At 35.1% G+C, this 10966-nt stretch overlaps 2 protein-coding genes across 2 annotated transcripts; one reads left to right on the top strand and one right to left on the bottom strand.

The window, feature by feature from the left end:
• Positions 1–1156: 1156 nt before the first annotated feature.
• On the bottom strand, positions 1157–8397 carry LOC121863044 (phenylalanine--tRNA ligase beta subunit-like). The gene is made up of 10 exons (XM_042361514.1): positions 8243–8397; positions 7404–7651; positions 6741–6870; positions 5935–6101; positions 5166–5384; positions 4506–4702; positions 3747–3948; positions 3129–3296; positions 2562–2769; positions 1157–1854 (listed from the first exon to the last, which is right to left on the bottom strand). The coding sequence occupies exons 1-10, from the start codon at positions 8298–8300 to the stop codon at positions 1682–1684; spliced, it is 1770 nt and encodes a 589-aa protein (XP_042217448.1). The 5' UTR covers positions 8301–8397; the 3' UTR covers positions 1157–1681.
• A 122-nt stretch (positions 8398–8519) lies between these two features.
• On the top strand, positions 8520–10754 carry LOC121863045 (mitochondrial transcription rescue factor 1-like). The gene is made up of 4 exons (XM_042361515.1): positions 8520–9010; positions 9355–9488; positions 9649–9721; positions 10050–10754. The coding sequence occupies exons 1-4, from the start codon at positions 8627–8629 to the stop codon at positions 10248–10250; spliced, it is 792 nt and encodes a 263-aa protein (XP_042217449.1). The 5' UTR covers positions 8520–8626; the 3' UTR covers positions 10251–10754.
• Positions 10755–10966: the final 212 nt, after the last annotated feature.

The following is a 10966-nucleotide window of genomic DNA, read 5'->3' as shown; positions in this document are numbered from 1 at the left end:
GGCGGTCAGTCTGTTCTTTGTTAGGGCCATTATTGGTCAATTTATAGTAGAACACCATTCTTTCTTTGGGTATTATAAATATTAAAAAAACAGAAAATCACCAAAAACCAACCTAACCTAATCAGGGGGTCAGAGCCCCCCTCATTAGTTTACGTTAGATAGAACTGTGCACTAATATAAAATACCCCATTATTGCCCAGGGTTAGTACAGGAAGAAATCGGAATACCCAGAAAAACTAGATTGTGGATTGAACTGGAGGCGCAGTAGTGAGAGGCATATGCACTGCCACAGTACAGTACAGTATATTTTGCAGGTCTTCTATTTAGTATATCTAAAACTAAATATTAAAATCAATTGCTACATACAAAAGGAAACATAACTCAGAAAGATGTCTTGCTGGAAGAACGTCTCAGACTAACAAACTTATTTAAAATAGTTGAAGACAGGTTCATGTTTAAGACATATGATATATAGTATTATGGATCCAAACACAGGAGTGAGGACCTTCTATAACTGTGCAAAATATCCTTTCCATATGATGCCACTCTGAAGCTTGGGACAACTGGCTGTCAACTATACCCACCCACATTTATTTCTCCTTGATCCTCTTCAGCTCAATTTACATTTGTTCATCCTTGTTGTAGTATATCTTATGTTTTTCTTCCATCTTGTTAAACGAAAGAGTTCCATCACTGGTTGTTACGGACCAGCTCAATTCAATGGGGTAGTTGTAGCCTCCTAACTGGTGTTGCATCAAGGTTAGTGTGAAATTTTGTCTTAAATTGCCCTGCATAAGACTGTGTTAGTACAGTGGTGGAGTAAGAGGATAGACTCACACGGATAGAGACTGCACAGTATAAGGACTGGAAGATGAGAGGTCTTCAGAATAACCAGGCATATAGTGGGTAGAAACATGGATGCTGATTGTTGATAATGAAGAAAAATGGGAAGACAGTTGGAAGCTCTGGGACTGGTATAAAAATGCTGAAAGTATTGGATGGAATGTACCATTTGAGACGGTTGGAAGAAGAATGTAATCAAGAATACTTACAAGGGTAGAGATATGAGTGCAACAAGAAGAGCTGCTGCGGCTTAAGTCATGCAAGTGTGAAAAACGGCCATAAAACAACGATGATAAGGATATTTAAAAAGAACAAATTTTAATATTATTTTATATTGCATAGCCCTGGTAATCACGTACACAGTAACGGTAATGTTTTTTACATTCTTGCCTCAACAATACAATCGTCATATTTTCCCAACATTCACAGTGCAGTATGTATCAGAAGTATTATATTTCCATTTACATTATATTTCCTTCTGCCTTACACAAATTTTCATGTTCCTTTACTTCTACTGTACATATCCCACGGTATACAGTAGTACAGTATTGCCAAGGTATCCTGTGCGATCTTGTAAGGCTTTTTTTCATGTGAATCAATAATAATTACTTCCTTTATCTGTGAGTCAAATGAAAAAAAAACAGAAATTTTCAGTAAATTTCCTAAACAAACTCATGAGGTCTTCAACTACTAGTGGTCATTAACACTATGAAGCTAATCCACAAAATTACTTTGATAAGTTCAACATCCACAACAGTACTGTAGTTTCAACACACAAAAGTTATTTTACTTGACAAAATATAGATACAATATGGAGAATTATGACACAGTTTTATAATCAATGCCCAAAATTTGTGATTTCTAAAACTTTCTCAATATTAATTTCAAAAGCAGCAGCAGGATTGTTGAGGTTGAAGTTGGTGATAACCTCTGGGTGGATGAGTCCTATCTGGCCAACAGCCACATCATTGACTATCACATTGCCACAGAATCCAGGGAAATAACTTGGATCTGAGAAAAAAAGATCATAATTAAGTATTTTCTTTTAACAAACAGCTTTCACTTACAGGCTATATATAAAAAAGTCTCTCATGAAAAAGATCTATTGGTATATTGTAGAAAAGAGGCACAGAAAAAGATAAGAAAAACTTTGTAGATGGAAGATTTTTGCCTGAAAAGACCGAGATGATCGTACAGCCTCGGCAAGCATCAAATACACAAAACCTTAAGATCTATTTATAAGCTTTCAATGTGGATGTTAAACTACAGTATAAGCCTATTAAAAGAAAGACTAGTCTATGATTAAGCAGTGGAAAAAAATACAGTATCACTACGAGCAAACTAAGATACTGACAGTGTAATGATGAACTTCCCTTGAAAATCCCATATTATGACTCGCTTAATAACAAGGAGAATTATGCTGAGTGCCTAATAAGTGCTAGTAACAACACAGATAAATCCTCAATATTAACGACTGGTACTGCATAATTCCTCCTATCACAGCCGTTAAACAGTATAATGACATTGTACCCAGATGTTTAACGGATAAAGTCATGCCAATAATTTTAGACAGCCTGTAGCATTATAATTAATACAAATACATATTAAATTCACACCTAATCACAGCAAAAGATAAACAAATATGTAAAATTAATTAGTATTTATTTAAACGATTAAGAAACACACAAACCAGAAGGAAATGTAAATCTAGTACTTACGGTCTTTGCCTTCTAGATAATATCCCTGTGCGCTGTTGTCAGGAGTGAAAGGGACCTTGAGAGCAATCATTATATTGTCCAAGAGACCCTGAACTATTTCTATACCAGCTTTAACGTTGTAGTTAATGGCACACAGGTGTCGTTCATTACGGGCCCCAGTACCTCTAGTTGTAGTGGGGCAACTGTCACGAAACACTACATCAGCGACCTGCAAGGCAAATTTCCCTATACATTACTGTTATGTCTGTATGTATTTAAGTTTATGAGTAAAAGACAACTGTAATTTAAGTGTTTACCATCAGCTATGTACTATAAATCTTCATGATAATAATAATAAGAAATACAACCACAGTATACTTTAAAAATAAACTATACTCCTGATCAATTCATGAGATAACATGTATAATCCTAAGTCATTTAAAACATGAGTATGAACCACTAACTCAGACCAACATAAATGTACAGAAAATATATTAATTTTATCAATCCAGGTCACACTATTTTGGGACTACTTAAATATACTGTATCATAATTTATATCAACAAAAGCAATGGTTTATATAGATACCTCAAATAACTTCAGAGGTAGAGAGATGTGCTTGTTAGCCGCTAAAGTTTTCATTAACCCGGGTAAAAGGCTAATTCTCACAGCCTCGCACTCTGTGGTTTTGGGGTTGGCAACTTTAACCCACGATTCATTATCTAGGTTAACCCTCATTCTTTCCCCCATATCCATCTGAAAATAATGAGGTAAAATTAACATCAATGGACAGTCTCCCATGGTCACCTTAAATAGATGGGGAGAAAAGGTGTGAAATAATACAAACAACTCTGTGGTCTTCAATGATAGCCCAAATATCATTATGCTTGGTGCTAAAAATTTTGTATGGATAAATATCAAATTAATCCAGGTTATTTTTTTTTTAGTTTAATTCTTCAATGAAATAAAAACAGGCATGTAATATTTAAGACATTACAGCATCACCTGTAGTGTCACAGTACATATGCATTGTTATCACTACCGTATACTAAAATCCTAAAACTAGACCCTAAAGTTAAACCAACCATATCTGGCATTTATAATTCTCACTTCCAGGTTTAGGGGACAACAGTAGATTGTTGGGGTATAAGAGAGTAACATGAATCAAGTACAGGTACAGTACAGCACTAATCAAACTTTCCTTACCTTTGAATATAAGGAGAAAGTGGCAACTTCTGTGTAGTTATTCTGAGACATCAATAGCCTCAATTTATCACTGAGATAGTTCAGTTCAAATTCCTGGCCAATGGTATTTGTAGGGGGCATCTGCATGTCAGCTGCCAACCGGTCAAACCCATAAGCTACAGCAAAGTCTTCAGCTATGTCACACTCATGAAGAACATCATACCTGGTAATAAAAATATATACATACTGTACTGTACATATAAAAACACCAGACAGATTACAAAAGTGGTTTATGATCCCACTAAAATACTATAAATTCATCATTCTCTACACAAATGGTTTCATCAATTCTCTGCAAATCATCTCAGTCTACCTCACTTAGCTCTGAATAGGGACCTCTGCACCTCACCATTTCATCTTACTCAAACCTGCTATGTTATCACTCTTAATGGGAAATAGGCTGAAATAATACTACATAACTGGTCCCACTAAACTACTTGGCCATAGGTACCTGCCTATTATACCCTCTGAAAGATTCCCATATGTCCATTACACCAGACAACTGCCCTGAATCCCACAAAAATTCACTTATGTACTACTTTTAATTTTTCTTATTTTATAGTTTTATATTTCCTTTATTTCTAAGTCACACTGAAGCACCCAAGTCACATTAAGAGGTAGTAATAGAGGTACCCACAAATTACCGAGACCTCACTAAAATACTTCTTCCCATTTTTTATAATTAAATTTTTTTGGACAAACAAGAAAACATTTGCATACCTAGTTGGAGGCACCTTAACCACAACTTTGTCCTGGCCATCGGGATCAGCTGAAAGACTCATCGAGGTAAGCATTTTTGCAATGTCCTCTGCCTTTTCACTCACTCCGGCCAATATGTTGCAATAAGAAACAGACGCCACTTGCTGACGGTACTGCAGTTTTGGGTACTGGACCTTCTCTCCATCAGGATATTCAACCTAAAATACAATTCTATCCATGTAGGAGTTTGATTATACTACTGTACACATACATAACCTCTCTAGCTATATTATCAAACTTCATGTACGTTTCTTCTTCCTATGTAAACACTACCACATTACCTCACACCAATATGGAATCTATTTTCTTTAATATGAAAACAAAAACATACCAGTATTTCCATCAGCAAATTTCCATTATCTCCTCTGTTAGTCACATGTAATGAATAAAAAGAAAAATGCCTAATAAACCCTACAAACTGCATTATAATAACAGGACCTTACATTTTATTTCCCCAAAAGCAACATTTCACTTTACAAATAAAAAATCCTGTAGTGCTCAACATAAAAGAAATGAACCTTGATATTATATGCTCATTACACTGTAGTCTGCTGTACAGTATACTTACATGAAAAGCTAAACCACAATACTGTAATGAGAAGTAAAAATAAATTACTGTACCTGAACAGACTCGGCAGTGTAAGGTTGGTCACAGTAACCTGAGAACATACACACAAGAGTGTCCAATACAATCTGAGCCTTGTAACGATCAGTAGCAGTACACTCGATGAAAACATTACGTGTATTTAGAGTAATCTTGGAGTGGTTACCATTGATGATGGGTGGCAGGGACAACACAACCCCCTTCTGGTCAGTTATTACTGGATACACAGGTTTGTCCTGCAAAGAAAAAAATTAGATCAAGCAGAGTAATTAAAACTGAAAGGTAAAATTGTGTGGGATTGCACAAGATGCTGGTTATATTGAGGAAAATTACCTAAGGGACCTGTTAATGTTGTGGTCAAGGATGAAGGATATTAAGAATCTCATGAGAAATATGAAGGATCTAAAGAAATGGAAGATCTTTCTTAGGTTAGCTCCACCTCCCTCCCACCACAGAGGTCTGCCACACCATTATCCCTCACACAGTTCTTAAACATGGCGACTGTTCATGCTATAGAAACATACAAGCCGCCTCAATGGTATAGGCAATGATACATGAAGGATATTAAGACAATAAATTTCATACAAAATACTTTTAAAATTAATTTACTTACATAAAAAACCCTTAAAAATTAAAGACAATACAGTACTGCTTTTGGATAATGTAGATACAGACTTAAGTGAGAATATGGAGTGGAATGGCCTCAACATTTAAGTAAATAAACATCACTCCTAAGATCTAATAGTGAGCATGATTCATGATAACAAACTTTACAAAATAACTAACCTTTATAATGGGTACATATTCCTTAAGATGTGAATCACATGAGTACATTTCCAGAAGTTTGTCCGCTCTATAAGCTTGAGTCTGGTTCAAAGGCACAAATGAAATGTCTTGTGGTGGTCTTGCATCATATATAAAAGGTCCTATGATGGTGTCTAAATCATGGGTGCCTATAAAATAAATAAAATATTATCATTTTAATATCTGCCAGATAGTACGTGCCTAAAGATAACCAAATACTCTATGTATATCATCACAGACTGAAATGAAACTTTAAAAATGAAATAGCAGGTTATGAATAAAAATTAAGATTTTTAAGAAAATTATAATGATTCTGAAATCCCATTTTATGACAAAGGCTAGACAGAGCAGCATGCAACAAACTAAGCCTACTGAGCTAAAACCCAGATTAACCTCTTGAAAAGGCAACTAAGACTAATCAATTGACAAGTCTCATCTTTCCTCTACAATTAAGCACTGTAAAGGCACTCTACTGCTACATTAGCATTACACATTCTATTGATGAATCACAACAAACCAGCCTTCAATGTCACCCACCTCAAAATTAGCCACGGGGGAGGAGGGTGCATAGTGTGGAAACAAAACAAACAATTTCAGGGCACTTTAAAATAAGAAAATAAAACCATTGGCAAAGTTAAAAGAGGTGAAGTAACAAAGGTGTACTGAACTGTGCTGTACCCTGAGAATGTTGAGGCTGGTTAAGGGAAGTTTGGGTCTCATTAATACCTTTTTTAAAGCTGTTTACACATGATTTTGTAATATAAACTGCAAGCTTGATAGTTACTTACCAATTGCTACTAAGGTACGTTTACGGGCCAGGTTCTGATGCAGCTTGTCCTGTAGATCTATGAAAGAATCATATACGGCCTGAGTGAATTTTATATTCCTTAAGACGGCTCCAACCACGTATGGACGCACCTGCAGAGATTTATCACGTCAAATCTTTGAGTAACAAAAGTTTACAAGTCTGTTCATTAATAAGCTATTACACAACGCAACTTCACGACCTAAAAAAGGACAACCAGCCAGTCACAAACCTGTGTTTTCTATACTACTCATTAATCTGAATTTGGTACAGTATTACTACCAAGCAGTCAGAAGGTTTTATAAGGTAAACTAGATACAGTACAGTACTTAACAACCTCCAGTGAACTAAAGTACCATTAACTGATAACTCAATGAATGTTTATTACAACCTCATAATCTAACCGTACTCTTGTCTAGCTACAGAATTTTCCTTTAAACTAAGTCCAAATACTGTATACTTTACACGTGACAAGTAAATATACAATATAAGACATATGAATAATTGATGCAATGGGAGAGGCAAGACTAGTATGTGTTCATTCAATGCATAATTATAACTCACAAGAGCTTATCAAATAAAAATATTATTCCACTGATTCATTGGTCTTTAACAGCATGAAGTAATAAGCTCATAACTCTCATACCTGGCTAGTTGAAGGCTTCACTATGAGCTTGTAATTCTCTGGTTCCTTGGGCGGCAACACACGATAGTTGGGTTGAGACTCCTTCCCCAAGTACACCGACAGAGAACGGGCAATTCCCTCGATACACAAAAGGTCATAACGATTAGCTCCAACTTCAATCTTGTACGTGATTCCTTTCTCCGGCTCATCAACTATGTCATCTACCTCCAACCCATACTGGAAGCACAGCTCATCAAATTCTTCATCCGCTGTAGAAACAAAATTAAGCAAAAATGTAAGAAACAATCGTAGAATCGGTAAAATTATCGTTTCGGTCATCCCTATGTTTTTCCCGGCAGTTTTTGACGTGTTTTAAATGATTTTGATCTTACCTAACCTAACCAACCCAGCCACATAATCCAAAAACTATAACCTAACCTAACTTAACCTCCTAAGATTCCCCGGATGACTGAAACGATAATACTGTACCATAGAATTCCCATCTGTACTGAAAAGTAATTATAATATATACAGTAGTTTAGTTACACATATTAATTTTGTAGATGAATCAATAAAATTTACTTAAACTACTTACCCTAGGATGGAAGTACCAGGTTAGGTTAGGTTAAGTTTACATGGAATGGCAGATCAGTACTCATGCAAGGGGTCAATACTGTTATCTACAATGTCTATATAAAGTAACTTATGACACTCCATGATATTAATAACCAAAATATATGATAATAATTACTGATAAACATTAAGTTACCATAGTAGAGCATTGCATCAGACACCTGGTATAGCATATGGTGTTTATAAGTGACAAATCTTTAAACAACATCAAGAGTTAAAATACTTACAATATGTTTTACCAAGAGCCTTAAAGAGTGCATCTCGGTTAACAGAGACAGTAGGCATGATTAAAAGACAGGTTCTCCCTCACTTCTGTCAGTCTAGTCTTGCCGCAGCCACAGTCACTAGTACCGCACGCAGCCGCAGTCACTCGTGCCGCACCATGTAGTAAACAGTAATGACAACAAGGTTTATCGTACACTGACCACCTATTGTTGTACCCTTTAGTATTGTTGTACTCATGTTATATAAATGAAATATCTATAAGAAAATCAAGGTCTGTACACCATCAAGATATTAAACTCTAAAATAATAATAAAAAACTTGAATAAATGAGGACGGACATGATAAATATATAGTTGAGTTGAACAGCTGGTTGGTAGACATCAACAATGGCTCTCTGTGTTGTAAATAATGTTTGTGTTTTACAGTATATCAGAAACAACAATATTATCATCCGTGAATATACAAAAAGAAGTGTAAACCCCCGTGGTCTTAGTCAAATGTGTTTCCCAAAAAATTTAATTACAACAAAGAGAAATGACTGCTATGGGCTGTATGGAAGTGGCTACACCAGGGAGGAAAGTTCACTCAACAGTCCATTTTCACCGTCAAGGAATTTATCATCGCTGACCAACACATATCTCAGGAGGAGCTTCAGTGACGAGCTAACACCCATTAACGTGCTGACTTTGAAAACCCCATGTATGGTCTTGGCCACAAGGAATAAGTCGAAGGGGAAGAGCGGGAAGAGGGGCACGCGTGGACAAGAGGAGGTAACATATCACTCATGTGAGATATAACTATAAATTGACAGCTCTTATGCCAGTCAGGCTATGTCAACTTATGCAAGATGAATATAGGTGTAGAATTTGTTACATATGTGAAGAATGAACTCTTAATTTACTTATCATAATCAGTTTTGTGATTTTTGTCTTCCCAATTAGATGCTTATATAAGGTTAATTATGAATTAATGGCACCTTGTGTAGTGGTGCAGAATTCATTGAGGGAAAAGTTGTATATTTTTTAATATACTGCATATGAAATGGTTTGATTCTCTACATTTAAAGCTCTTGGTAAGGGTCAATGAAGCCCTGATAAACTTTTTTTCTCACCAGTTTTCAGATGATGACGAGAGTGAGGATGATGATATGGAGTTGGAGTCTGGAAAAGATTTCAGGGACATAAAAGCTCGAGTGCCGTCTCTTCGAATGGACGCAATTTTGAAAGCTGGGCTGGGCATGTCCCGAAAGTACGTTTAGGGCCAATTATGTATGTTATAATGGAATAAAAATTGAAAAAAAAGGGGCAATATATTGTTTTAAGGGTGAATATATTGTTTGAGGCAATATGCTTCCCTATATTATATAAATATGAATTAATACAATTTCCTTTTATGTATTTTATTTCAGTAAAGTGGAAGCAGCATTTTATGGAAGCAAAATTCGTGTTAATGGCAGTAAAATATTGAAAAAGAGCAAACAGGTATTGTATGATTATTTTTTCTCTCATCCACATCTAGTTTGAAGACTTTACTGCATGATGTGTGCCTCAGGTAAGCACTCACTTCAAAATGTATCTTAACGGAAGATCTGATAAATTCCAAAACGAACACTGTGACTCCTGTCGTCTCGGTAGGGTTGTCATAATCATTCCTCCGTTGTGTCGTATTACCTCACACAAAATCGTAAAGATACTTTTTAGAGTGAGTATACATATTGAAGTGTACAATAATGGCTGTATGTATGGTACTGTATATAACAATACATGTTCTCTACAACACTGATTGCTTATTATGAAAATATTGTTTCAGTTACATGAAGGAGATGAAGTGGATGTAGTGAAAGGACCATCCAGCGTTAACCCAGATTTCCTGAATATTTCTCGTGTTGTTATCGTGAAGGTGGGGAAGTACGAGGAGGATTCAGATAAGGTTTCAGTTAAGCTTCGTAAATATTCACAGTTATTAGTTGATAAATATGAAGATTATGCAAGAGATGATGAAATGGTTTGAATACACTACTGTACAATACTCACTTTGAGATTTCTTAAATGTAGATACGTACCTCAAGTAGTGCGTTACAACCTCACACTTACATAGACTGTTATGAATATGTTTTGCTACAATATATCTCTGTTAGGAATTGTTAGTTTTCCTTTTATTCATATTAGTACAGAAAATTGTTATTATCTTCATTAACAATTCATTATTAAAATTTGCAGCTAGATAAAGTATGACCAGAAAATTCTGTTTATGCATATTTGATTTGTTAATAAGTAACGTAGTTGTTTAAAGTCCAGTGTTATTGAATTTCTTGTATAAAATTTAATTAATATTGTTGTCTCGGTGATATAGTGTACATAAAGTTGTGAGAAATATTAGTGTGAACATTGGTACATTAACTGTTAAAGCCTATCACTGCAAGAATGATAAGTTTACTGTATGTATGATAAATTATTCATGTTTAATTTATATCTTTAACCAGCATTACGATATTGAATAAACAGTGTAATTAATGAACTCTTTTTATTATACTTTATAAATGAAATTAGATTACAGTAAATGTTACCAATCCTTGTAGAATTGTTGGCATAATCTGAAAGTAATATCAGCCAACAGTACAGGTCTTGACATCTCCTTTTCAGTTCTATTTTTTTTTTTAAGATTTTGAGACCACAAATTTATTTATTAATTTTCAGATCTGTTGGGAGGAATTTTTCAACTGGTTA

Source organism: Homarus americanus, unplaced genomic scaffold, assembly GCF_018991925.1.
Source record: "Homarus americanus isolate GMGI-L3 unplaced genomic scaffold, GMGI_Hamer_2.0 scaffold54679, whole genome shotgun sequence".
Classification (NCBI taxonomy): Eukaryota; Metazoa; Arthropoda; class Malacostraca; order Decapoda; family Nephropidae; genus Homarus; species Homarus americanus.
The sequence above is the reverse complement of the archived record's forward strand: the minus strand, read 5'-3'. Positions and strand labels throughout refer to the sequence as shown.

Excerpts from the sequence above, each read along its gene's own strand:
- LOC121863044 (XM_042361514.1), bottom strand. The coding sequence starts at position 8,300 with ATGCCTACTGTCTCTGTTAACCGAGATGCACTCTTTAAGGCTCTTGGT. Across the intron at positions 2,770-3,128 it reads TACCTCTGAAGTTATTTGAG|GTCGCTGATGTAGTGTTTCG; the intron begins GTATCTATATAA and ends TTTGCCTTGCAG. Across the intron at positions 1,855-2,561 it reads TTATCTAGAAGGCAAAGACC|ATCCAAGTTATTTCCCTGGA; the intron begins GTAAGTACTAGA and ends TTTTTTTCTCAG.
- LOC121863045 (XM_042361515.1), top strand. The coding sequence starts at position 8,627 with ATGGCTCTCTGTGTTGTAAATAATGTTTGTGTTTTACAGTATATCAGA. Across the intron at positions 9,489-9,648 it reads GGGCTGGGCATGTCCCGAAA|TAAAGTGGAAGCAGCATTTT; the intron begins GTACGTTTAGGG and ends ATTTTATTTCAG. Across the intron at positions 9,722-10,049 it reads TATTGAAAAAGAGCAAACAG|TTACATGAAGGAGATGAAGT; the intron begins GTATTGTATGAT and ends ATATTGTTTCAG.